The 27,611-nt window shown below is 55.5% G+C and overlaps 1 protein-coding gene and 1 non-coding gene across 2 annotated transcripts in view; one reads left to right on the forward strand and one right to left on the reverse strand.

Annotated features, from left to right (window-relative positions):
• PGBD5 (piggyBac transposable element derived 5) overlaps positions 1-27,611 on the reverse strand; it is an 89,071-nt gene that overhangs the window by 31,736 nt on the left and 29,724 nt on the right. Inside the window, 1 exon segment of the mRNA XM_032608458.1 lies at positions 3,774-4,201. Within this exon segment, the coding sequence (XP_032464349.1) occupies positions 3,774-4,201 (428 nt within the window).
• On the forward strand, positions 15,445-15,553 carry LOC116742094. Its single transcript, XR_004346365.1, has one exon. It is a non-coding gene; the product is annotated as a U6 spliceosomal RNA (small nuclear RNA).

Raw genomic sequence — 27,611 nt, forward strand, 5'->3', positions numbered from 1 at the left:
CCCGTTCAAGTTTCTATTTAATCACCAAAGCAAAAGAGCCAGCAGGAACGCCTGGCCTTCCATGGCTTCTCCTCTTTTCTACCCTCATTACAGGCATGTGGAACGGGTCACAGCTGAGCGCAGCACGGGGTAGGGCACTCTCCAGAGCTCCAAAAACTGCCCCCTCCTCTGCCAGGCTGTCGTCGGCCAGCACTGCTGTCGCCCAGCTGTGTGTTCTGAGTCCCTTCCGGGTATGACGAGCTCAGGCTGGGGGGGGGCAGTGGTTATGCAGGGGAGACACGGCAGCCATGTACTGACTTCCGCAATCCCTCCCCCAACCCTCCTTTAACTAATCTGCCCCCGGGCTTGAGGAGATGCAGCATCTCCCCATTTGGTAGCTGTGTATAAACACTCGTGCCTGGGCGCACCCCACTGCTGGGGTTACTGATCGAGTCTGGAGACTCTGTAAGCTCATCCCAAAGGGTCACATTTGCTGGAATAAAAAGGCTCCAGAGACTGCAGGGCAGAGGGTGCTGTGTGCCGTGTGCCGTGTGCCCAGGTGCGGTGTGTGCGTGGCGGCGATGCAGAGCTGTTCCCCGGAGCCTGGAGCGGAGTCTGCTGGGGGATGGGACGGGGACTGTTCCCACTGGTCTCAACAGGCAGAGTGAAGACCGGTCAGTGGAGCCCTGAGGCCTCGGGGTGGAGGACTGCAACTTGAAAACACACCTTCTCCTTGAATGGAATGTTCCAGAGCCAACAGGGACTTCAGAAAAGGAGGAGCTGGAAAGCCAGGAAACCTTGAGGGTTTCCTTTATTTTACTTAACGAAGACGTATATGACCCTGATGTTTCTACGTGTAAGAACGAGGCAGCCTCTGCGGCAGCGAGGCAGAGAGGCTAAGGGCATGCGCGTGTGTGCCCAGAGCCGCCGCTCAACGGCCCGCGTTGGCGGGACCACCAGCCCACAGGAAGGCCCGAGCACGCTCCAATCCACGCTGCACTTTCTGGTCTCACGTCCTTTGGCTGGCCCTCCTCAAGCAGAGCTGGCTCAATGGGGCCCAGAGTCGGGAGGAAGAGGAAATTCCAGGTGATTACCAGCGCACTGGAAAGCCAATCCCAGGGACTCGGACTTCCCCTCTGCCTCATGTTCCTGTCTGGTGGGTGGACTCTACCGGGTACTGTTTGCCCCCCAGACCCCCTTTCCATCTTCCTACCCTGCGCTGTGTCCTGGTGGCCAACCTCTTATAAACCGCACACCCCAGGGCCCTGCCCCCAGCACCTGGCTTGTGTGGCCACGAGGGAGGGATGAACAAGAGATGCGAGCCCTGCCTGCCTGCCCACGCCAGCGCCACAGGCTCACGGCGGCTTCCCGCTGCTGCCAGCCCAGGTGTTCGCCACCCTGGTGATGCCCCTAAACCCTGACTGTCCACAGTCCCTGCTTCCAATTCTCTGCAACTGCCCTTCTGGAACATAGCATTTGTTTCCTGCTGGGATCCTGACCAACATATAGAGCACGGGATGGAAAATGGTAGCAACAAGAGCACATAAGTTTGCAAATACAAAGGTAAAAATAAAAATTAAATACAAAGTAAAATTTTAAAAAGAAAAAGCAAAGTGGGGGGAACAAAAAAACCCAATGTGAGCAGAGAGCTGAAAGCCCTTCCCCAGACTAAATCTCACGTCAGCCCCTCTTTTCTCAGTCTCAACAAGTGGACGCGAAGAAAAGATGTGGGTGGCAAGAATGAAGTGACCGTCTCTCGAGGGTCTCCCCTCGTACCCATCTGAGCCGTACGACACAGGAGGGCAGAGCTGCCGCCCCAGACACCTGCCCCCCCTCACGGCACCCATGTCTGGGGTTGGGAAGGGGTGAGCCCACACAGCTCAGAATTCGCTAGTGGGTGCTCCAGCGTGCCCACCGGCTAAGCGGACCCTGGGGACACACACACAGCATGGTGATCGCCCGGGACGCAGGTCTCAGGTGTCTGATGCTGTAGTTCCAGAGGGATCAGACCGCCCGGGGCCGGCACACGGCAGGCACACACAGACATGGGTGTAATCATGGGTACAGCTCGTCTAGCGGCCGGAAGGACCCTGGGCAGCCTTATCTTTAGGCTGTTAAATATCAATCATCCATGGAGTTGCTTGCTTGACTCCGGGAAGATGCTTAGTCTCAGTGAGCTCACAGCCCTCCAGCAGCTCTTCAAATGTTTGATGCCAAGAATGGCCAGAACATTGTGTTTTTCCCCTTGCAGCCCAGCCCATGTGTCTCTGGTCTAGCTCATTTTCAACCAAGCAAATATTCAGTAACACACACAAAAAAACCACGCCCAGCCCTGAACTTGGTCCTGCAGGGCCTGTTATAAGGCAGGGCGTGTGTCCCCAAAGACCCCACCTCCTGGTAAGAAGGAAGGTGAGTGACAAGACAAAACGGCATTCGTTGCCCTATAAATAGTCGGGGGATTTGGGAAGCCTGGAGTCACACGGGGTCCTGGAGATGGGAAACCTGCAAAGGCAGAGAGGAGGGAGCACCTCCCAGGAGTCAGAAGGCGCATCACAGACACCTGGAGACCCTCATGAGCCGGCACATTCACAGGACAGCAGAGCAGAGGCAGGAGAACCGTGCAGGGACCGCGGACCTGACACAGGACATGATCTTCCCCACAGAAACCCTGTGCTTTCCAGCTGTGCGGAGAAGGTGAGACAGGGAATTAGGAGAGGATCGCAAAGAGAACAGCGAAAAGAACTTGAGGCTCGTGACGCAGGCCTTTAAGGAAAAGCACGAGGAAAAGTAGTTGGGTGGGTGGGTCTTTAAATGTACAAATAAAAGAGAAGTAAGATTTTGTCTCCGTATGGAACAGGTCAAAAGGAACTGGGCTCACGTGGGCCAAGAACCTCCTGATGTTTTCCTTAGAGAAATTTCTAGAAAGAGCCACCTCCTCAGTTTCCCGACCCGCAGAGCAACTTTGAGGACGATTCTGAGACTGTCTCACCACAGCCAAATGCGATTGCCTCAGCCAACCAGAAGGCCGGGGCTTGGGAGCTGAGAGCACACACAGCCTCCATTTAGGAAGCGAGGAAGGTGAGGGGCTGTAAACAGTCAGGGCCGGGGCTCTGTGACCTCCAGTCCAAAGGCACCCAGCTCTCCACGCAGGCCAGGGCACCTCAGCACCTGAGCCACTCCGACGGCCTGAGGACGGCTGCAACCCCAGGTTCGTTCCCTTCACCCCCTAGAAGGCCTCTCGCCTCCTTTCACCACCAGCAGATGAGCACGTACTCGGAGGATACAAGAAAATTAACATTACCCTGAGCAAACCATCGTTTACAAAGAAAGTGTAATTAAAGGAGAGGGAGGGGCTTCCCTGGTGGCGCAGTGGTTGAGAGTCCGCCTGCCGATGCAGGGGACACGGGTTCGTGCCCCGGTCCGGGAAGATCCCACGTGCCGCGGAGCGGCTGGGCCCGTGAGCCATGGCCGCCGAGCCTGCGCGTCCGGAGCCTGTGCTCCGCAGCGGGAGAGGCCACAACAGTGAGAGGCCCGTGTACCGCAAAAAAAAAAAAAAAAAAAGAGGAGGGAAACTGCATTTCGGAGCAAAACGCTGAATGTGGGTTGGAGCTGTTCCTCCATCAGCTCCCTCTGATTGGATGGGGATGGATGGGCTGGTGGCCTGGGGGACGAGCAGGGATACCTCGGAGGTGACCTCGGGGTCAAGGCAGGATGGGAGGGTGCCAAGGGCACCACCCACCGTTTCCCCAAACCACTGCCACCCCTGAAGGCCCCGCCCTGGCTGGCGGCCTCACCTGGGTTTGGGAAGGCCTGAAGGCGGCGTCGAAGCCATTCTGCAGGGAGTCCAGGAAGGGCTGGACCTTGTAGAGGCCGTGTGTGGTCTGGCTGGAGCGGAAGGCCACGACGTGGAAGTACTTGAGGATCTTCTCGAAGCGGGCCTGGCTCATGACCAAGGCAAGGCTGCGGTTGCTGTAGAAGCCGCCGCTCCAGATGCTGAGGACGGACTCGCAGTGGGAGGTGCTGGTGGAGATCACGTAGCCCAGGAACGCCTTCATCTCCGGCAGCGTCACGTCCACCCAGGCCCCGTCGCTCCCGAACCGCTCCTGGAACTTCTTGGCGTACAGGTTGGTCTGCACCACCATGTTCTTGAGGACGTTGTCAGGGACGAAAAGCTGGAAGAAGTCCACGGCACTGGCGCTGGGCGGCATCTTCCGGATGGGACCTGGACAGGCAGGCCAAGCGCCACTGCTACAGCCACTGGGTCCCCTCGAGGCCTCCGCCCGAGCGCCACCTTCCCTCCCGACTCCCTCCAGGGAGGAGCCCGAACACGCGCCCCGAAGCGTCCTGCTCTCCATCCCTCCCCCGACGGGACACGCCGCCCCGCTTCCCCACTGCGCCCTGCACTCGGCCCCGCCTCACAGATCTGGCAGACCAGAAACACCATCGGAGAGAAAGGCCCGCGGGGTAGGAGCGTGGAGGGCCCCCACCAGAGACACAGCGAATTCGGAACAGAGGAGCTCGGCGTGGCGCTCTGGCTCTCGTCTCCTTGTAAGTTAAGGTGACTTTGGAAATAAGAATCCTTTCACCACTCGGGGCCCGAAAGATTCCGTTCAAGCGAGACGGCAACCTATTAGGTACTGTCTGGGTGGTGACTCTTAATTTATTAGTAAATAAATCTGAAGGGTCTTGTTTAGATAATTTCACCAATGCAATGAAAACCTCACAGTTTTTTACAAATGCAAGGACGGCCTTTTGAAACACACACACACATCCTTAAAGAGACATGGCTGTCAACTCCATGTAAGCCAGGCTAACAGTACGTAGAGACTTGAAGGGGACAAGCTTTGCTTCTACTGCATCCTCATAGTGACTTCTAATAAAAGCTGTGCACGTTCTTTGGAAGCTTAAACTCACCCCCAGCCCACCCCCAACTTTCCTGTACGACTGAATTAGGCAGTCTCTGAAAAACAACTTTCCTACAGCAAAATTAAGACTGACAGTGTACATGAGGCATCCCAGGTCTTAAATGCAGATGGACAGATCTGGGACGTGCAACCCTAAATGTACTGCTCGCTAACTGCACGGCCTTGGATAGATTTCTTCATCTCTCCCGTTCATAAAGTGGGCACAGTAATAGCTGCTTTGCCAGGCTGTCGTGTGGGGCAGGCTGAACGGGGGACGCAGGGGATGCACCGCGCACAGTGCCTGGCCCTACGGAGGTACCTACAACTGGGTAACCTTTACTGAGACATTATCCACAGAAATCCATTGACGGCAGGCTGAGGGCTTTAGAATGCTCTAACTGCCCTCATTTTGCAGAAGAAGAAACCAAGGCCCAGAGAGCAAAGTGGCCACCATATTCTCTTTCACCAGTCGTTTCTTGGAAGGGCTCCAGGCGGTCCTGGTGCCATGGGCACCGGCCCTGGCTGACCTGACAATGAGGCCGGGAAGACGGCTCCACGGCCGCCCTGACTGAAATCATTTTATTTCCGCGAACCTTGCAGTAGGTGAAGCCATAAATTATTCAGGGGTAGCTTTCAAAAAGGAGGAAAAGCAGCATTTTAATGGCTACACCATGCTGAGTAAGCAGAATGAAATGTTCTCTTCCAAAAGTTATGTTTAAAGTCATTTTGCCTCTCAGACCATTTCAAAATGAATTCACACAGGGGCCTGGCCAACCGCTTAATGAAGAAACCGGGAAGTAGCTGATACCCTCTTATAAACTCACACAGCCGTCTCCCTCCCCTCCCTCCTCACGGCCACCCACCCCATCGTGTCACCACGCTGCTCCTTCAAGGCCCCATCGCCACCACCCACCTGGTTCCCTAGGCCTCCAGGGGATCAAACCCAGGATGTGGCAGCAGGCCTGCAGACCGGGGGGCCCCGACAGTCGCTCAGTGAAGCTCCATCCCCCAGAGACTCCCCAGCCCACCACATGCGAGGAAACCCTAACGCCCCTTCTCAGCAGCGGCTACAAAAGCAGATGTGCTGTTTGGAAAGGGGACGGTCACTCGAGGGTGGCAGGGAACCACCATTCAGTGGAAAACATCGTGGTGACCCTGGGAACAGAAAGGAGTGCGACCGGTAGTCCCTCCCCAGACGTTCTTGATGGGGTGAGGGGAGCAGGCCACGGAGAGTGACCCGGTGACGTCAGGCTGGGGAAGGCTGTGCCCACGAGGGGACCCTGAGTCCAGGGCCTGGGGACAGGGTCCGGGAGGCTCCCTGAAGGGGCCACGCGAGCTGGGCTTCATGGGTGGAAAGTCATCAGCCCGTGGGGCGGGGCTGCAGAGTATTTCGGGCAGAGAGAACATCTCACACAAAGGCCCCGGGAGGAGGGTAAGCGGCTTGAGGCGTCGAGGGGCACGGGACCTGGGCTGGCACCGGGGCTGGGCCAGTGAAGCACCGTGAGCACGACGGACCACACCTCGGGGGGTCCTCGCTGCCGCAGAGTGGGGGAGGTCTGGGCAGCTCCTGAAGTCACTCAGACCCGGCGGGGACCCAACGGAGCGGGAAGGGTGGCCACGGCCCATCCCTGTACTTCTCGGGCTCCTCCCCTGGTCCCCCTGCAGGTGTGCTGGGCACGGGCATGGACTACAGGCGAGGGGGCAGTGGGGATGGCCTGAGCCCAGGAGCCTCCATGCAAAAGCGGCCACATCCATTGATCACTTCTGCTGGTACCAGGACTGGCACGCAGGCTGATACCTTAAGCTAATGGTGTCTGGACCGAAACCCAAGGTCCCCCACTGCGCCCCCCACCCTCCGCTCCTCCCCACCGGCCCCCCGGTTACCTGGGCCAGACACCTGCGCCTCCTGCAGCCCACGCCCACCTCTGTGGCACGTCCTGCCACCCTCACCGCCACACCGTGCCCACCGACCAGCGCATGCGGCCCGCCCTCCCACGCGGCCGCCACCTCTGGCCTGGACGATTAAAGCAGCCTCCCGCACGGGCATCCCCCTCCACAAATAACTGACAGCAACAGGGAAATTATTTTAACGACACAAACCGGATCACAGCGTAAGGAAAACGCCCCCACGAGCGCCCACTGCACTTCAAGCAGAGCCACATTCCTCCCCAAGCGCTCAGGGCTCAGGGCCCTGCATGCCCCACCCCCAGGCTCGTCCCGGGCCACGCTGCATGCCGGGCAGGTGCTCGGCTCATAGGTGGAGGAGCTGGTGTCAGGCCTGGGCCCCGGCATCTCTTCCCACCACAGGGCCTGCGTCCACGCAGGCCCGTCTGCGGGGACAAAGCCCTCCTGGCCTCTGGACTCACTGAGCATCCCCGGTAGGCTTTCCTGCCCACCCAACTGCAAGCTGACCAGCGCCGGGCTTCTCAGTCTCGGCCCCCACCGGGTCTCCCCGCTTATGTTCATCAGCCTACGGTGGTTTTCTTAGGGACTGACACTTGCTGTGGCCTGTCTCTGCTGCCCCACCCTCAGAGGTCGAGGCCGTCGTATCACCCTGCAGCCTCGGAGCCCAGTACACGGTATGTTCAACACATTCCCGCTGATGGTGGATGGAACGTGAGTGGCAGGGAGGAAGGAGCCACGCCCACCAAGGAGGAGGGGCATCGGTGCTAAGCCCCCTAGGCAGGGTCTCGTGTCTGGACAGCAGCCCCCCGTGCTAATGCCTGGTGGAGAGACCAGGTCAGCCAGCAGCTTCTGTGTGTAACAGGAGGCCTGAGTGGGTGGGCAGGGCGGGGCAGAGCTGGCACACCCCTGGCTGCACCTCCCTGAGGACACCAAGCTGGGGTGGCCAGGTGAGCCCTGGGTGGGAGACACTTGGTCACGGACAGGATGTGGGAAGGGGTGCGTCACAGACACCTACCAGGTGCCCAGCTTCGGTGAGCTGGCTTGGGATCTTGTTGGGTTTAATTTCCTCCCTCCCTCCCTTCCTGAATTGAGGGAAACCACTGCAGAACCCCCCCTGGCCCTTCTGCATCTTCTGATGCTTTTTCCCCCTTCCCTGTCCACAGCTGCTGGCTGTGTGACCTTAGGCAGGCCACATAACCTCTCTGTGCCTCAGTTTCCTTATCAATCAGACTGGAGTAATAACCGCCCTAGAGCGAGTGGAAGTCAGACAATGGCCGGTCCCGGCCAGTCCGCCCTGAGGCCCGCTGGGGCGTGGGTCCCGGTCCCCAAGGAGCTTCTCCAGCTGCTCCCTTCCCTCCACGCACTGCCCCACCCAGACCCGAGGCAGCGGGCACCCCGCGTGTGGCACTGACCCCCACCTCTGCCCTGTCTGGAAGAAAAGGCTGGCTTTGTGTGCTTTCGAAAGCGTAACCTTTTAGAGACTGAAGCTTTCATTTTGAGATGAGATCGGCATTTTGCATACACTGGCACTTTGGGGTACAAATAGTCAGCAGTTTTGCGACATATATGAGGAACACAGTATTTTGAATGAACGGTTTAAAAATTTCAAAAAAACTTATCTCCAGGCCAAATCAAACGGTATAAAAATATAACGGGAGGACTTCCCTGGTGGCGCAGGGGTTAAGAATCCGCCTGCCAATGCAGGGGACACGGGTTTGAGCCCTGGTCCGGGAGGATCCCACATGCCACGGAGCAACTAAGCTCACGTGCCACAAGTACTGAGCCCACGTGCCACAACTACTGAAGCCCGCGCCTAGAGCCCATGCTCTGCAACAAGAGAAGCCACCGCAATGAGAAGCCCACGCACCGCAACGAAGAGTAGCCCCCGTTGCCGCAACTGGAGAAAGCCCACGCGCAGCAACGAAGACCCAATGTGGCCAAAAAAAAATTAATAAATTAATAAAAAAATATAACGGGAACATCCTGCATCGTCACAAAAATATTCCTCTCACTGGAGACACTGAAAAACCTTAAGGCAACAGTCCATAAATGGGTAACGCAGAAGACAGGCGGACCCGTTGTTCTCATTGCCAGCTGCAGCTGGTCTTCACCTTCGGTGGACGTAATCGTCCTGTCTCTCGCATCCTTCTATCCTTCCCCCAGTGGCTGATAGGCAGGACAAGCCAGCTATCTGACAAACACTTGAGGTCTAAGTCTCCACTGCAGGACGCAGCCAGGCGGCCACGGGAGAGCTCTAAAGCCTCTTCCCTTGCGTAACTTTTGCTCACAGCTAAGTGACAGGTAACAAATGCAATTCACAGCCGGATCAAGGGGTCTCCAGGCAGGGGTAGGAGTCCCGGCTGTGTTCCCGACATCCCTGGATGTGTGGCAGGGGGAAGGGGGATACCCTGCCCTATGTCACTGGGCGGCTGTAGGCAGCACCAAGGCTCCCCTTCTGTTTAGGCCTGATCTGCAACGCTTACCAACATAGGGAAATGAGCTCAGATCAGTGCTACAGTCCCCTAAATGGTGTCTTCCAACAGAGGAACATCGAAGGCTGACCATCCTCCACAGCCGTTAGAAAACCTGCAGAAACCTGGCCGGAAAACCCCGAGAACGGCATCAGTCACGTAACGTATCAGCTGTGGGGCTTCCTTGTTAGGGACGCGTAACAGTAAACTGTGCACGTGTGTGCGTGTGCGTGCGTGTGGTCTTCCTCGAGCTGATGCAGCCCAGTGGTTGGCAAAGCAGTTGACCACACAAAGAAAACAGTTTTGGCGCCGGGCACCTGAGCTGATGCCGTTCATAGCGAACAGACCATAGAATAGCAGCGTGTAGTCCCTACAGAAAGAGGCTAGTGGGCTAATGGAGACACTAAGTCCAGAACCTTGACTCGACGTCATGTGGCAAAGCACAGAGAAGGGGTGACATGCACCCGGGCCCGACGTGTCACCTTCAGAAACACTCACTGTATGAGGCACATATACACACGTAAGAAAGCCCCATTTCACACGAAACGTTAAGATTCCTGTGTGACAGCCAACGCGAGTTCCTCCACCCCCAGTCAACCTGCTCCGAGGGGTCTCCTGGGAGTGCTCTGCCGGGCAGAGGCGGCCGTGCCCATCTCCACGTGCACTGAGCTAAGACAGCCCTGGAGAGAAAGGACGGCAGTGCCCGCTCCCCTGGGCCCGGGGAACCCCGCAGCCCGACCGTGTCCTCTCTGTCTGGAGCAGCGGTGTCTCTACAGTCGAGCTCACGGCACAAACTATTCTTTGGACTCCGTTCGTGAAGAGAGGTCAGGTCAGACACGTTTGTACAGACAGAACAGGAATTCCTCCCCCTCCGACCGGATCTGGTTCTCAGCGTGAGTAGCAAGGTGATGGCCGCAGAGCAGACGCAGAGGTCACATGAATGACAGATGTCACTGTAACTGACTCCTTTATTGGCAGTAGCCCGAAGGCCAGGAGGCAACAAGGCTATTCTGCGACAATTTGTGAGTCTGTGAGTCCTGCCATGCCCAGTGTGCTGTGGCCTTCAACAGTCCACGCTACTGAGAAAGCCTGGACCAGGCTCCCCCTGCACCCACCCTCCGCCCAGGCTCATTCCCAACCCACCACCCGCCCTGGACCAGGCTCATCCCACTAAGATACTTGGGCACCAAGACAGAGCTTCCCCTCTCCCTTAGTGCTGGGGGGTGGGGTGGTGTTAAGGGTTGAGGAAGAGCTGCGCACAGCTGGGTCTGGGTCTGGGTCTGGGTCTGGGTTTGGGTCTGGGTCTGGGTCTGGTCTGGGGCTGGGGCTGGGGCTGGGGCTGGGGCTGGGGCTGGCTCTGGGTCTGGGTCTCTGGGTCTGGGTCTGGGTCTCTGGGTCTGGGTCTGGGTCTGGGTCTCTGGGGCTGGGGCTGGGTCTCTGGGGCTGGTGCTGGGGCTGGGTCTCTGGGGCTGGTGCTGGGTCTGGGTCTCTGGGTCTGGGTCTCTGGGTCTGGGTCTGGGTCTGGGTCTGGGTCGGGGTCTGGGTCAGGAGCTGCCCTGCTCCAGGCTCTCGTCTACCTGAACCTCCGGGAAGCTGCTGTTTCTCTGGGTCTCAGCTTCTTATTGGTAACTTGCATCATCTCCCTTCCAAGACTAACGGAACAACAAGACGATGATGTAAGTTATCTTGAGGAATGTCAATAATCGCATAAAAGTCTCATATCGTCATTCTGAAATAGCTGCTGTCCAGACACGTTGAGGACAGCCCGTACTGGGCCCAGGTCCCCATGACTCGCCAAGCGTGGGACCTTGGGCACGTTGCTTAACCTCTCTGTCTTGGTCTGTTTGGGCTGCTACAACAGAATACCACAGGCAGGGGCTCAAACAACAGAAATGTACTTGTCACAGTTCCGGAGGCCAAAAGTGCAGGGTCAGATCGAGTGCAGGCAGATTTGATGTCTGGCGAGGTGCCGGCCGCCTTCTGGTTCATAGGGGGCTGTTTCCTCGCTGTGTTCCCATATGCGGAGGGGACCAGGGAGCTCTCTGGGTCTCTTTTATAAGGCACACATCCCATCACGAGGGCTCCACCCTCGTGACCTGAGCACCTCCCAACACCATCACACTGGGCGTTAGGTTTCAGCATATGAATTTGGGGGCACAAACGCTCCATCTGCAGCACCGTGATCTGCAATCTCCACGTCAGTAAAGGGAAGAAATTCAGTATGAAATTCAGGGTTTGGGTGAGGATGAAGTGGGGCGACGTAGGTCAGGAGCCTAAGGTGCGTCGCACACGCCCGACACCCAGTAATAGCGCCTCACCACCTGCGGACGGCATCCGTGAACCCCGCATCCCCGGCCCCTGTCCCTCTTCCAGGAGCTCGCGTACCAGATGGCTGTGACAGAACAGCAGGCTTGGCGGCCACACTTTGTGTTTCATTTAGACACCGTGTCTATTTTTCACACGAGGCTGTATTTTGAAAGCTCTGCTTGGGTACAGAAAGGACAGACGGGCACTTTCCCACTTGGGGAGCACCTGATGGGGGAGGGACGTGGTGGTGATGAGCAGTCCAAGGCCTGCCCACCTCCAGCCCCAGTTCGTGCAGAGTGGCCAGGGGGGATGGGCCACCCAGATGCCGAGTTAACATCCCCCATCGCTTCCCAGATCTTCCCTGACGCCACCACACCCAATGCAGCTCTTCAGCCCCAATCGCATCGGGTCCGTGCCCAACTTCCATCCACCCGGGACACTGTTTATTCCTCAGGCTCCTTCCCCAGACCTACCTCCTCCCGTTCATGAGGGCTCAGCTGAGGCCACTGAGGTCCCCAACTTGCTGCCAGCCCTGGCCAGTTCCAGGTAGCATGGCAACCTCACCCGCACCCCTCAGACCGCCCTGGACCACCCTAGTCCCTCCTCCACGAGAGGTGACAGAAGCGGACCACGCCGTCAGGCACCGGGGCAGAAGCAGTGAAAAGGATGTCACCACCCTAGGCTTCTAGAAGGGTGCCCTTGACAGGACAGAAGACCCTGAGGCGCTGGTGGAGGGTCTTCTTGGCATCGAGCACCACAGCGGGCGTGTAACTGGCAGTATTTTCCTCTTACAACGGTCAACCAAGGAGGCACTGGGATGCCCACCTCGCAGCTGTGGAGGCTCAGGCTCACGGGAACAACTCGTGTGAGGTCACCAGACCTGGGGAAAGATGCGCCGGAGGGCCTCGCCCCGACGCCCCTGCGCACAGGGGCACAGACGCCCCACACAGTGGGTCCCGCTGGCTTTGTGGTGGCTTGCGACCCTCCACGTACGCGATGAAGCTCTGACCGTGGGGATGGCTGTGAGGCAGCGGCTGATCAGGAGAAAGGAGGGAAAGCTGGAAGCCGACCACCGGCACGCACGTGGGCTTGGGACGTCTCCTCGTGGCTGAGGTAGATCCTCACAAAGAACTGTGTGCTGTTGACGTGAAACGGCCCCTCCCTGAAAGCCGGCGGGGATGTGCCAACAGGAAGGCGTGGATATTGTTAGGATACCGTCGGGGAAGTCAGGGTGATTTTGTCACTTACGGTGACTCCCGGGAGAGAGGGTAACAGAAGGGGTGCGTGTAGGGTCCAGGGGCGAGGGTCTCTGTCTCTTCTGTTCCCTGTTGCATCTTCACCGCCTAGAACACCGTCTGGCCCATGGGAGGTGCTCAGCAGATACCTTGTCGGGTGAGTGATGAATGAATGAGGGAACGAGGGAGTGAAAGGGAAATGGCTCTTTAGGATTTGAGGGCAGTAAACAGAGGAGGTCAAAAGCATCGAGGGTTAGGGTTATGGAACCCGATGAGGGAGGGAGAAGACAAAGGGGCAGGTCCTGGAGCCGGGGACCCTTACCAAGCACCTGTGTGTGCGTGCATGCCTGTGTGTGTATGTATCCAAAGAGGTGAGGGACCCGGGCCTCACACTCCTCAGGACCCTAGATGTGGACCTTTGTGCTTACCTACACATGAGATTAAATACGTGGCTACAGAGACACACACGCTGGGCCGCGCACAGAAAATGCGCCGTTTTGGGAATCCTGTCTTGGCACTGAAAAAATGCTGGGAGCCTGAAGAAGCAAACAAACCAGAAGCAAGTGGCACAGGCTGGTCCCGAGCCCTGGAACATCTCAGCCACAGGCCAGAGAGGATGAGTCTGGAGAATCCAGAGGCCCTGCGAGGCCCCCAGGGAAACGGTCCGGCCCTTGCCAAGCCAAATGAGAAAGTAACGGTCACGTGGCAGCCTGCCCCCAGACAGCGGGCCTCGGAAGGTCAAACCTGGACCTCCTCTCTGGGGCCTAGCCCGGCCTGAGCAGCTTGGTCAAGGATGTATGTGGACATGACGGCCGTTAGATCACTGATGGGTGGGGGTGGGTGGGGACAGCTGGTCCGTACTCTGCTGGCCCCTACAATCCAGGCACTGCTGTCTTCCAGGCTCCCCTCTCCAGAGGGCAGCGGGCTCCGCCTGGTCCATGCACGCAGTGATGGGGAGGTGGGTGGCACTGGACTCCCTCTGCAGGCGGACCTGCAGGACATGGGTGATAGCCCCCCACCCTGGTTCTCTTGGGCAACGCCCCGACACACACACACACACACACACACACACACACACACACACACACACACACTCTCTCTCTCTCTCTCTCTCTCTCTCTCTCTCTCTCTCTCTCTCTCCCTCTCTCCTGGCTTAGAATCACTGGTGCGAACCATTACCCCCTCTTACAGACTCGTCAGTCACTTGAGGCCACACAGCCCAGGTCTGCAGACCCGCACACCCCATCCTCCTCCTCTTCCACCATCAGCCCCTCTGGATTTACTCCGAGCGTCTGTGTGTGCTGGGGACAAGGGGGTGCTGCAGAGTAGCTCGGGTTAGGAGGAAGTCGCAACAGCACAGGGCTGTAGCTTCTACTATCCCAGGGCCCCGCGACGCCCCACAGACAGACAGACGGCCGGTGCCGGCCCTGGCTCAGCGCAAATGAAGGCACAGGCGCCGCTTGGTCCCTGGATGCTGATGAGATCCCTCTAATTCCCTAAACATCCGCCCACACCCTGGCGGGAGAGAGAACGCAGGATGAGAGATGGAGGAGATAAGGAAAGGGGTGCTGGGATGGAGAACCAGGCCCTGAGGCGGGGGGGAGGGAGAAAAAGCCTGGGCAAATGAGGGACAAGCAGCACGGGCCCGGGATCCCCGCTCTCGGCGTGGAGGCCGGGCGGGGACGGGCAGGACGCTGCAGGTGCAGACGCGGGAGGGCGACCCCGGAGACGCTGTGGGCAGAGGCTGACCCCATCCCGCTGGTCACCCCGTGGCCTCCAAGACAGATGGCACGTCTGCCTCACTTTCCCACCAGGAAACAAGGACCAGAGACGGTCACGGTCACAGTGAGTGAGCTGGGGTGACTCCGGCCTCTGGCCTGCTGGTAGCCTTTCCGCTTTCAGGCCACACTCCGGAGCCCAACTCCACAAACGCTGCCCAGGGAGATATTTATATATTTATCAGTAAGTAGAAATAAATCACGTTTATTTTACTTAACAAAGACCTATATGACCCTGATGTTTCTACGTGTAAGCACAAGGCTGCCTCTGCAGCAGTGAGGCAGAGAGGCTAAGGGCTCGCGTGTGTTTGCCCAGAGCTGCCCCTCGACGGCCCATGTTGGCGGGACCGCCAGCTTCGGCCCAGGCGGCAGCCCTCCGCAAAGGCTGTGTCACCAGGACCTCCTTTCCCCTTCTGGGCCTGGGTGGGGCTGGGCGCCCGCAGACCCCAACCTGGGCCCGAGCCCTCTCCCTTCACCGGGAGCTCCACCATCACCTGACCAAACCCACGTCCGGGCACCAGTGCCCGGCTGTCCACGGCAGCACGAGCTCGGACAAGTGTCTGCTGTTTTAAACTGCAGTTTGTTTTCCAACACAAATGCTATTCTTGTCGCCCATCTCGTGGCAATGTTATTTTCTCCTCAGCTTTAAATCATGCAGCTTCAGGATGAAGTTTGTACGAAAATTATCGGTAGGACAAATTACCCAGATGAGACCTGCTCTAGAAACACGATCACCTGTGCATCGTGGGCCGCTCTGCCTGAAAGGCCCACCTGCTGCCATGGGCTCAGCCCCTGGCCACTGGAAAGACAACCAGCTGACGCCTGGATTCTAAAGGATTCAGGGATGTTTAAGAAATACGTAGTCGTGCTCGCTTCGGCAGCACATATACTAAAAAACTGGAACGATACAGAGAAGATTAGCGTGGCCCCTGCTCAAAGATGACACGCAAATTCGTGAAGCGTTCCATATTTTTAGAAACTAACACACCACCGTAAAGCAATTATACTCTAATAAAGAAGTAAAAAAAAAAAAAAAAAAAAGATATAAGGAAGTAAAAATTTTAAATAAAAATTACTCAAAACCACCTCCCCCCCCAAAAAAAATAGAACTCAGGCCCACCGGACCTACTGAATCAGAATCTACGCTTTTAACAGTCCTCCCCAGTGTACTTGTGAACCCATGAATAGCTGAAAGGTACATTTCTACCTCGACATGTCTTTTCTGTCTGAGAAATACACACATTTTATCCAATTTGACATAAATAAAACACTCAAAAATGCAAAAAAAAAAAAAAAAAAAAGACTTAGTCTTTGAGGAACAGAAGGCGCAAAGGTGACCGCCACCGAGGCCCGGCTTCAGAGAACTTGAGAACAGAAACCCAGAGCCAGTTGTCTCGTGCCCAACAGGTCTGTTCAAGCTGGACAGTAGTCAGATTATTCCTTCAGGAGGGGAGCCTCCGAGGTACATCCTTTAATTCCACAACGTACCTGAGTTTGAGGTGTCCGATGTGGGGAGGGGACCTTCATTTAGGGCTGGTGATGTGCCCAGAGCTGCACTGGAGACTCATGTACGTTAGCACCACATTTCTAAGAAGTTTTACGGATGAGGAAGAAGAGACACAGACCTCGGGCCAACTGTTGAAGGTCAGAGCCCAAGCGTGAGCCCTAGGTCCCTCCTGACTCCGTGGCCGCTGCCCCCGTCACGGAAGCACGCCTCCCCACCACACAGCGCCCCAAGTGCCATCCAGCCGGGCACCAGCTCCCTGGGCACCGAGCACGAGGACGCAGGCTGGTGGGATGGAAGGCAGTAACAGGTCCCCATTGTGGGGCACCCTCCCCAGCCAAGGTGAGTGATTCTATCACCTAAGCGTCTCATAACTGAGGAGCAGGTCTTCCAGGCAGGCGAAGGGCCCACGGCGCCCAGGCAGCTGCACTTGTAATGCTGTGAGCCAGGAAAAAGCAGGGTGCTCTCAGCTCAGCGCGCCCTCCGACCGTCACACCACCCGGATGAAACAGCACCCAGACCACGTAGACCAGCACTTTTGGAGCTACTGCGTTGTTTAGATTTCCTTCCTGTTAAGGGTGACTCCAACACCAGAAAGGCAAGTGCAAAGCACATACACAATGATTCCTCACTTTCATGCATAAAGGTAAAAAACTAGAGTGAAAAATCAAAAGTGAAGCAGTTAGGAGACCCAGAACACTATAAACCACACCTAGCAAATGCCCTACGTGTCTTCCCCACCACCGTCCCCCTGTTGTCCTCTCATTTGGTAAGGAGCTCGCCCCACGTATGTGCTAAGAGCACAGAATGCACCTTTCCAATGGTAGCCCTTCCAATTGGAGCAGATGCCGAAAGGCTGTCCTCCTCCTATAGAAACTCGGATTACGTCATATCTTCCTTAGAGAGATGCTCTCTGCAACACACTCCGCTGGCTAAATGTCGATGGGGATGAAGTTGGTACTCCACTCACCCTGTTCATAACCAGGAAGCCAATCAGCATACACGACACCACGAGGTCCCTTCCAGAGAGCCTCACTGTGGTCAGCCGGGTGAGGATGACCTGCAGCAGGTGGCCTGGGGTCTCCTGTCGCCTCCTGCCGGCCCGGCCTTTTCTCCACGGTGCGTCTCCCACCCCCGTCTGTCCCTCACGACTCCAGCTCTGCGGCTCTGCCAGGATCTTATTAGAGAACTGAAGTTCCAGCGGAGAACACCTTCAGGTATGACCCTTCCCACAGGGGTTTTCATTTTAATAAAGTCTTTAGTGACTATCAAAGGCTTCAACTTCCTAAATCACTCCAGTGGCAGAGTGGCTAGTAGGTATGGAGAATGACAACAAAGTGGGGCTGAGATTTGTAGCCTTTGTATCGCCCAGGGTGTGGTCCAAAACCCATCTGTGCAGGTGCCACCCGACACCCAGCGCATACACAGGCGCTCACCTCCCCAGGAGTGAACAGAAGGAGGACCTCACCCTCCACTTCAGCATAGGTGTCAATCCCCGGTCCAGAGCTCGTGTCGATCCCAGTAGTTAGCAGCTGCCTGCATACATGTTAAGGAGGATTCTGAAGCCCTGTCTGGGGGCTGGGGGAAGGTGGTGCTGACTCACAAGCAATGCTTGCTGTGGGGGCAGGTGGCCAGGGGCAGGGCCGCCATTATAAGCAATTTCCATTCTTCATACTTTTCTGAATGTGATTTCTGGGACTAATGGATATAATTAAATATATGGTCCTTTAAAATTAGAAAAGAACAGCAAATGACATTTTAAAGACTGGGCACTTGAGGTCCTGGTGTCCTTCTACCCTTCCTTTCAAGGCAAAGGGTTGGTTTCACTTGTAAAGCTAGAATGGGATTATGGGGTTTTCTAGAATCCTTTCTACAGTGATATTCTGTGCATCACGGCCTATCTGCCTCGAGCACCAACTTCTACTCCTTAGACAGGAGGCCACATGAGCAGGAGAGAAGTCGAGCCCCAGGCCCCCTTCTAGAGCCCACGGCCCCCAGGCTCCAGCTCACTGCCTACAGCACTCCCACTGGGCAGCGAGGGGCAGAGGGCCCTGGGGCGAGAGCTCTTCAGAGGCTTCCAAAGACTTCCAGCCCCTTTTTTCCTCTTTGGATTCCACCTCCCCAACCTAAGTTTCTAAGGAGGAATAAGCGAGCAGAACAAGCCAAAACACCCAACTTATGGAGACTGAATGCAGTCCAGACCTCAGAGGGTAAATTTTTATGAGGCTGGAAAAAATATAAGAATCCCTCAAAAGTTAACATGGTAGTCAAAACACTTGTTTGTGCTTGCCACTGGTTACAGATATCCTCTTTGTAACCAAGGGTGTGGTTTTGTCAAGACTTGGGGAAGAAAAGGCAGCCTGAGCAGATGTTGGCAAAATGCAAAACGCAAGCGCCCAGCAGGAGGGGGGTTGTAGCAATGAGGGGAGAGGCGGGGAAGCTCCGCACCCCAGACTCTTGTTTTCTAATCAGCTGTGCGCTGCTCCCCAAATCAGAAAGAAGGTTTCCAGGTTGACATTTCCACGCTGGACGCCGGAGATGCACTAAGGAGAAAAACTCTCCATCCTCGCGACCCCTTACATGTGAGAGAGATGGCCGGTTGGGCTGGGCTTTGAGTTTTCATCTGAGCTTTCCTTCCTGTTTGTGTTTTTTAAATACAGACAAGGGCTTCCTGGTGGCGCAGTGGTTGAGGAGTCCGCCTGCTGATGCAGGGGGATGCGGGTTCGTGCCCCGTCCGGGAAGATACCACATGCCGCGGGAGTGGCTGGGCACCGTGAGCCATGGCCGCTGAGCCTGCGCGTCCGGAGCCTGTGCTCCATAACGGGAGAGGCCACAACAGTGAGAGGCTCGCGTACCGCAAATAGAAAAAAAAAAAACCAAAAAAAAACATATATAGAGAGAGAGACAAAGAACCTCACAATGAAATAGCAAAAACATCCAGGAGGATGTGAGCAGACCTAAGCAAGAGAGGGCGTCTCTCTTCCCTTTTCTAAACAGGCACCAGTGTCAGAAGCCGTCGTGGGCGCTTCTACATGAGACTTCTTTTTCATCCTCCCACGACCATGGGGGGTTGAGAGTGAAGCTTCCGGCACCAGCAGCGCAGGGGTGAATCTGCCACTTGTTAGCTGTGTGACCTTGAACGCGATGCCTCCTCTGTGGGCCTCAGGCCACCTACCTCACTGAGCTGTTGTGAGGATTAAATGAGTTAGCACTTATCAGGATGCACTCAGGAACCACGGGTCACTTCTCCTCTTGCTGTTATTATTTTCATGGTCGAGCCACAGTCTCTTGATGTGACATGGAATCAATGGAGAGCAGAGCGTGGGCAGAGGGCCGTGGGATGCCAAGCTGTACAGACTCCTTCCCTTCTAAGGAGGCATCGTTCCAAAGGAACACTTTACAGAGGAGAAGCTTTGTGTAGTTTTATTATTCTTTTTTTTTAAATATAAATTTATTTATTTTTATTTATTATTTTGGCTGCGTTGGGTCTTCCTTGCTGCACGCGGGGCTTTTCTAGTTGCGGCGAGCAGGGGCTACTCTTCGTTGTGGTGTGCGGGCTTCTCATTGCGGTGGCTTCTCTTGTTGCGGAGCATGGTCTCTAGGCGTGCGGGCCCAGTAGTTATGGCATGCGGGCTCAGCAGTTGTGGCTCAGGACTCTAGAGCGCAGGCTCAGTAGTTGTGGCGCACGGGCTTAGTTGCTCCGCGGCATGTGGGAATCTTCCCGGACCAGGGCTCGAACCCGTGGGTCCCCTGCATCGGTAGGCGGATTCTCACCACTGCGCCACCAGGGAAGCCCTATTATTCTTTTATTATTTATTCTTCGCTAAGGCGAGAATCCCAAGCCACCCAGGAGGCAGGCAGCTCCCTACCTCTCACCAAACCTGGAGCTGGCCTGAGCGTCTACTGGCCTTACTTTCCTGGACTCAGCCCGCCCGACCTGCTCCATCCACTGGCCAGGGTTCTTACACTTTGAGGTCCTGGGTGACTACAGAAAATATAACGATCATCCAAACAGCAGTTCTATTTACAAGTGGGCAAACTGAGGGCCCGGGCCCTGGTTTCCCCTCTGGCGGCCCCTGCGCTCTGCAGAGCGGCCCCAGGGCCGTCACTGTCATCGTCCAATGGTCTGTTCACGTCACCGTTACTGAGAATTCTTATTCTAACCCCAAGGACTACTTTTGGCACACACTGCAGGGCCGGGGCCTGCTGCCTGCTGGCTGGGGCGGGCATCACGGGAGAGCTCCGACGCTAGGGGGCAGAGCAGGGGCGGGGCAGCACGTGGAGACGGATGGGCCCCCGGCCAGCTGCACCGCCCACGAGCAGCCTGATGCCAGGCAAATACTCGTCTGCAGAATAAAGGGGTTGGACTGAGACCACCTCAGGTTCTTTCCAGCTCTTTCAAAAACATAATTGCTGTCCACAGCCAAGAAGCAGGCCCTACGAAATCTCCAGAGACAGAACGTTGATTATTGGCTCCTTGGAAAGTGGAGGCAAGGAGTATGCAGGGGTAGGGGAGTGACAGCTGACAGATAAGGCGTTTCTCCTTGAGACGATGATGTTCTAAAGCTGTGACGATGGCTGCGCGTATTTGCGGCCGTCCTAAAAACCACTGAATTGTATACTGGAAATGGGTGAACTGTATGGTACGTAAATTATATCTCAAAAAAGCTGTTATCCCCCAGAAAAAAAAGAATCAGGCTCTGACTTCATGGCTACTGCTCCTGCTGGAAGAAGGGGTCATCCCCTCTCCCTCACAGGGCCATCAAGACGGTATCCGAACAGTTCTGAGCGCAGTGCCTGGTGCAGCCCACGTGCTCCGTGCACAGCAGCCAGTGGGGAAGGCCTGCTCCTACAGGGAGGGCCCTTCTCCCAGGGAAATCTTAGAAGGGAGGTGAGGAACTGCCCTGCCTTTGGCATGAGGTCAGTCCTCCCGGGCCAGGCCAGCCCCTTCCTAATCGCAGGTGCACACAGCCCCCTGCCGCGGGAGGAGAGCCTAGGCGCGCAGGTGCAAGGTGCCGAGTGTGGATCCCTGTGAAGCAAATTCCTTGAGATAAAGGGGGTGAAGCTCATCTCCCACAGCAGAGAGGGACCAAAGTCCTGCAGACAACTCAGTCTGGACGCTAAAGCTGTGTGCCGCGGGGGCTTGTGGAATCGGAGAGGCGAGTGGTGGCGGCAGAAGTGGAGAAGCAATGGCAATCGGTGTGAAATGCTGCCGCCGACGGTGCCAGGCATGCGAGGAGAAGCAGCTGTGGTGCTGATGACGCCAGCAACGCAAGGAGGATGACCCGGTTCCCAGAGATGGAAGGGTCTCGCCAGGGCAGCTCTGCCTGGGAGTGGATCTCTCGACCGCAGACCCTGGCCGAGCACCGAGCTGACCAGCTGCTGCTCCTGGCCCTGCAAAGTCTCCGAGGATGCTCTGCACAAATGGAGCACGGGGGCTGCAGTCAGGCAGAGCTGACCGTCAAACAGAGCCTCGGGCAGGGCACGTAACCCAGCAGAGCCTCGGTTTCTCCGTCTGTAAAATGGGGATGATCGGAGCATCTGCCCCCAAGAGCAACCGCGAGGACAAAATTAAACACTGCCCAGAAAGCACAGCGCAGCAGCTGGCACACACTAAAACTGGAGACAGCACCAGCTACTGCTATTAATGCTGCCTGCCAAGCGCTGCCACGGGGCATGTGCCTCCCGACACTGACGTGATGATGAGACTCAAGCCTCTTTCCTAAAGGCCAGCGAGGCCAAATGAGGACGCACCCCCGGCTTGATCGGAGTGCGAGGAGGAGGGATGCTACAGCCAGAGACTGAAGATTCCTCATCAAGGTCCCACTGTGGGTGTCCATCTAAGGCCAGGAACTCATCAGGAGAGCACATCACAGCGTAACGAGAGCACTTTCGCTTTTGGGGATCAAGGGCAACGTTAGTTATTTTGGGGACACCTTGTTTTGGCACGCGGGTTTCTGACTATGATTTTAAGCCACCACACACGAAGCGATATTCCTACTTTCCACTGCCTCTCGGTAGGGCCAGGATCTAATACAGCACTAAGGAATCACATCATCTCCTGTGCAGGGATTATTAAAAAAAGGGTCCTCTGGTGGTCCTTTCACTCATGAGACATGCTGTCAAGTCGATGCTGTCCGCAATGGGGGCAAAACAGGGTCCCCCACCCCATGGCCATACCTGCCATTCCCTCTCTCTCGACATTGAAAACCCTCCCAGTCACCTGGAGTCGTGCGGCTCGTTCAGATCTGCTCCCCTACGTCCCCAAAGCATGCTTCAGAGTCGGGGAAGAAACGGCACGGGGGGCCCGCAGGGAGCTAGGGTATCTCCCGAGGCTGTGCCGTTCTCCGCGGGAAGATGCTGCTTCTCTCTTAACCTCCCTTGGAACACTGCCCTGCTCCTCGCCTGCTCTACAAACCCCGGGGGGCAAACGTCCCCGTCAAGCTCCGCCCTGAGCACGAGGCTTCCCCCGCAGCCGCAGGATCTCGGCACGGCCACCGCCCCCAAGACCACGATGTCCGTGTGGAACGAGGCCCGCAGGGGGCCCATCTCCTCCGTCATCCCCGAGACGGGGGCCGATCTTATCCTCCTTTGTGGATGAAGACAAGAGAGACAACCCAAGGAGACAGCCGTCGCCCAAGGCCCTGCTGTGATATCCGCACGAGACAGTAAGGCCGCCCGAGGACCAGTGGGCGCGCGTCCACAGACCGCAGCCCACGCCGCACGGCCTCCCGCGCTCACCCCGGCGGCTACGCTCCAAGCTGGCAGCTCCACGTGCGCCCGCGACCCAACCTGCCCGACCCCGGCTCCTCCCCTCCCCGCCCCCTACCTGCCCCGGGACGGTCGTTCGGGCCACCGGAGCCCTCCGTCCACCCCAGCCCTCCATCCACCCCCTGCCTCTCCCAAGGCAGGCCGTGCAGCTACACACCCTGAACGACATCTCCCCCAGGCCCCTGCGCAGCCCCTCAGGCCACGGCTGCCCAGCCTTCTCGCAGCTCCTCCCCCAGCCTGCCATCACGCCTCTGCTGGCGTGACCCACCCCCCACACCTCGCAGCCCTACGTGAAATGCCGCGGGCCGCACTGCCTGCAGAGGACAGGTCACCGACCCTCCGTGAAACGTTTCTTATTGTCTTCAAATTAAAAAAAAAAAAAAGCAACAACAACCACTTCTTCCTCTGGATTCTCAGCCCTGCCCAGTGCGTCCTGTGAGCCCAGAGCCTGTCACGGGGAAGCTCCTCAGCCCTGTAGGTTTCGATGCGGGGTTACCTCTGGTTGTTCAAGAAGCCCCCATTCACAGCCCCCGTGTGTCCCCTGCACAGGCAGAAATGCAGCACAGGGCGCCTTCCTGACCTCAGACACAGCCTGGGCCGCCCTGTGCGCACAGCCTCGCAGGCATCCCCAGGCTGGGGGGAGCGGATCTCCCCAGGTCCACAGGCCATCCTGGGCCAGCCTGTATTCTGCCTGTCTTGTCCTTCATTCTAATTCTGAATCTAAACCATACCAGCTCCTTACTAAGCAACTGAATCGGGGTCAGGAGAGACAGGTACTCTCAGTTAAAGGTGACTTTATTATTGGCTCAGAAATAATGAATCCTGGAAATGAGGTAAGGTCATTTCAAAATATGAATGTCTTGTCTTTTTTTTGTCCATGCCTCTACTCCTTCCCATTTAGAAATTTAAAAATTTTATACGAAGGACACTCTACGTACATGCACACATATACATACTACCTGTCTGCTAAACTACAAATTTTATTTAAAAATTAAAAGTTCTTCCAGCTCCATGTTCTAAAAAAAATCCAGCATCAAAAAATAGAAGGAAATGGTAAATGCATGTTTCCAAAGTTTGGTGAGGTTCTTCAGAGCCCCTAAGGCAGCAGGGACAGATGACGTTGGCTTAGAGTTAGTTGTTCAGCCGTAACCTCAAACTCACTTCTTCTAAGGCCATGAGTTTTAGGTGGGTTTAAGGAGGAAAGTCTCCATAGTGACGTTGAACATTCTCCCAACTCAGGCTTCCTTTCCGAAAATCCCCTCCTGCATTTGGAACATAATCCAGTAACAGGACAAAACACCATGTTGGAAATTGGAACTACATTTGTAACATATTTCACAGAGATAATATCTAAATATATAAAGAGTTCTTACCAAATCAAGAAGAAAAATGATAACCACCTCAAAGGAACACCCACAAAGGACTGAACAACAGGCATAAAACGAAAGGCCAATAAGTAAATGAATTCATGTTTAACAACACAAGTAAGCAGATACATTAACCACTGGTGATGAGGCACCATTTATTTCTATCAAGCTATCGAAGATTTTTTTTTCAAAAGGGTAACGGCCAGAATCAGCATGGGAAAATGGGCACTCACGCTTCAGACGGGAGTGAAATTTGGCATCTGTCATCAAAGACCTTCTCTTCCACTGATGTATCCCAGGTAGGTGATCAGACAGGGAGACGAAGACATTCGGTATAAGGATGCTCACCACAGCACTGGTTATAAAAGTGAAAATCTGTACAAACCCTATACGTTCAGAGAAGCTCATCTTTAAAGTGAACGTAGACACACACACACATCCAGGTATGTGGAAAGATATTTACCAAAATGTGGGAATGTTGGGTATTTTTCTTTTTGCTTATTTGTATTCTCTAACTTTCCCTATAATAACCCAGCCCTCCTTGTGCACTCGGGAAGGGGTGGGAGCAGAAACCGACTCTGACTCCGCACATGGTGCCCATCGGAGACGGCCTGGACCATCTCCCGCCTTTCTCATCCTGCCATCACTTCAATGGAAGTCAAGCTTTCTTTTCCAAAATCCCTTTTGCATCAGGAAGGGGGGTACAAGTTATTTTAAAGATTCGTTTCATTTTTTTTCTGCCATGTAAAAGCTGTGGGTCTGGCCCTTTAAAATGCGGCTTAAAATTCTCCCTTAAAAAACAAGGCGATTACTTGCCAAGCCCCTGCTGCAGGAAGGAAACCTTGTAACTACCCAGCATCTGTCTCTCAATTCAAAGTCAAGGCTCCCCAGCCAGGAGCCACTGTGATTCAGAGAACAAGAGGACCGCGTGAGCTATGGGGGAATCTACACCCGAATCCTGAAATACCATGTGCGGGAGACTGAAACTTCAAACCTAAGGCTGGGTGTGAGTACATCACATGAGCAAAAAAGAAAGAAAAGCAGGCCTCTTTCATTTGGTGCATTACGCCGCTGGGCAAAATAAAAGGCAGCAATTCTAACTGCCACCTTTGCAAAGAGCAAAGTTGAGTTCAGTGACTAAAAACGTGTTTACTCAACAATAGTCCTTTAACTAGAGTAAGGAAGAGTGAGTAAGTCACGATGCCTAGAAAGTCAGCAGGCTCTGGACCAGCAGTGCTATTTTGGGAAACAGCTCTTTAGAGCAACGGTTCAGCACTAAAAGGGGGAAGGAAGATGGGGAAGCACCTCTGGGTACAGAGACTTGTGTTAAGGACATGAAACACTATTTCCTATAATCACAAGAATGCCCATTTTACAGATGAGGAAACTGAGGTAAAGTGGCACCATGGCGTAATGGGAGAGTCCAGCGGACCTGAGATCCTGCCCCAAGGTCCTGTGTAGGCTTGCACGAATCACTTCTAGCCTCTCACTTTCCATTTCTTTATTTGTAAAATGTGGATAATAAAACTATCTGCCATATTTGTGAAGCTGGATTGAGGGCACATATGGCAATTTTCTAGCAGAGTGCCCAGCACACGGCGGGTGCTCAGCAGATGGAAAACACTAGGAGGAGGGTTTATACTTGGCCCAAGGACCCCAGGCCTACATGCCAGAGGGCGGATCTGAACTTGGGTCCTTCTCTCCCCAGAGTCCCTGCACACAATCTCACTGCACTGTTTCCCTCAGAACCCCTCTCCCTCCCCGTCTCCCACTTGTGAAACCTACATCTCACCAAACTCTCCGGTCAAAACATCACAAGTACTAACACACGTTCCCTCTTTTGACTACTTTAGTTTCTTGTTTTTATTAACATGATATTCAATAATAATCTCAAACTGAATCTTTTTTTTTTTTTTTTTTGCGGTACACGGGCCTCTCACTGTTGTGGCCTCTCCCGTTGCGGAGCACAGGCTCTGGACGTGCAGGCTCAGCGGCCATGGCCCACGGGCCCAGCCGCTCCACGGCATGTGGGATCTTCCCGGACCGGGGCACGAACCCGTGTCCCCTGCATCGGCAGGCGGACTCTCAACCACTGCGCCACCAGGGAAGCCCTCAAACTGAATCTTAATGGTTGCATGATCCAATGTTCCTCCAACTGTCATCTGCTTGTCCCAGATCCTCTTTCCGAAAAGTATTCCCCCCCGAAAAAATCAGGAATCTTCCTATCCACACAGCAAACCAGTTTCTTTGAAAGTCAAGAAGCTTTTTCAACAGCTTGACTGGACACGAAGGTATTTTCGCCTGGAACGGACGAGGATGCCGCCGGTCCCCCAGGTTCCATCACCATTGTTGCTTGGTCCAGAGCCTCACCTGCCATCGGCACCTTGCTGTCCTCACGCCTGGGTTTCCGCTCCCGTCACTGCTCACCCTGGCAGCCCACGTGGCCTTTTGTCCCCAAGGCACAAGCACGCACGGTGCCTCCGATAGGAAGGTGCTTTCGTCGGGGAAGCCAGGAATGGAGGCAAAAGCCAGGTACAGCCAGCTGATGGCTGCCAGGCTCTGAGCAGTGAGCTCTCAAACACCCACAGAACTCGGCCTCTTCAAAGGCCCACCAGTCCCAGATGCTGGCTCTGTGCTGCCCCCAAACTCACGCGTGTGGGTCTCTCAAGAGACAGCGAGATGGTACAGGACCACCGGCCAGAGAGCTCCCCACCAAACGCCAATGGGAAAGTTTAAATAGAGGCCAGCATCCTTGCAGTGAAGTGACCACAGCATCTGGCATTTAAAGAGCCCTTAACACCTCACACGTGCTTTCATAACAGACTCATCTCCTCGAGTGACCAACCGCCCAGTTTGCCCAGGACTGTCCTAGTTTTAGCGCTGAAAGTCCTGGGTCCCAGGAAACCCCTCAGTCTCACGCAAACCTGGACGTCTGGTCACCCTGTGACCCTTATGACAGCAAATGAATCAACCAACTCCGTGAGGTCCGGGATGCCCAGATCCCAACAGCCGGAGCTCCACCTGGCCATCACCAGCTCCACCTGTTCAGTCCAGAACAAGTGCTCACAGACGGTAAACTATGGGCCTGGCACTCACGGCTCTTCTCTTTACGTTATTGCTTTGAAAAACCTCCCACTTGTGGAAAACCTTGAAATTCCATCACTAGGACTTCACTGCTTTGGGTCAAGACCCGTGTGTCTTGATAAAAATTAAAATACTTCAAAATGCTCAGGAAGAGAAACAAATCATTAGCGTTAACACCTAGACAGAAAGATTCTTTCTTAAATGTCTTTTAACAGGGAGAAAGGAGGAAGGGGAAGAAGCGTTTCTAAGAGGCTGAGATCGTGTGGGACCTGGGCCCCCAACATGAATTCCAGCCATCTCGCCACA

Source organism: Phocoena sinus, chromosome 16, assembly GCF_008692025.1.
Source record: "Phocoena sinus isolate mPhoSin1 chromosome 16, mPhoSin1.pri, whole genome shotgun sequence".
Classification (NCBI taxonomy): domain Eukaryota; kingdom Metazoa; phylum Chordata; class Mammalia; order Artiodactyla; family Phocoenidae; genus Phocoena; species Phocoena sinus.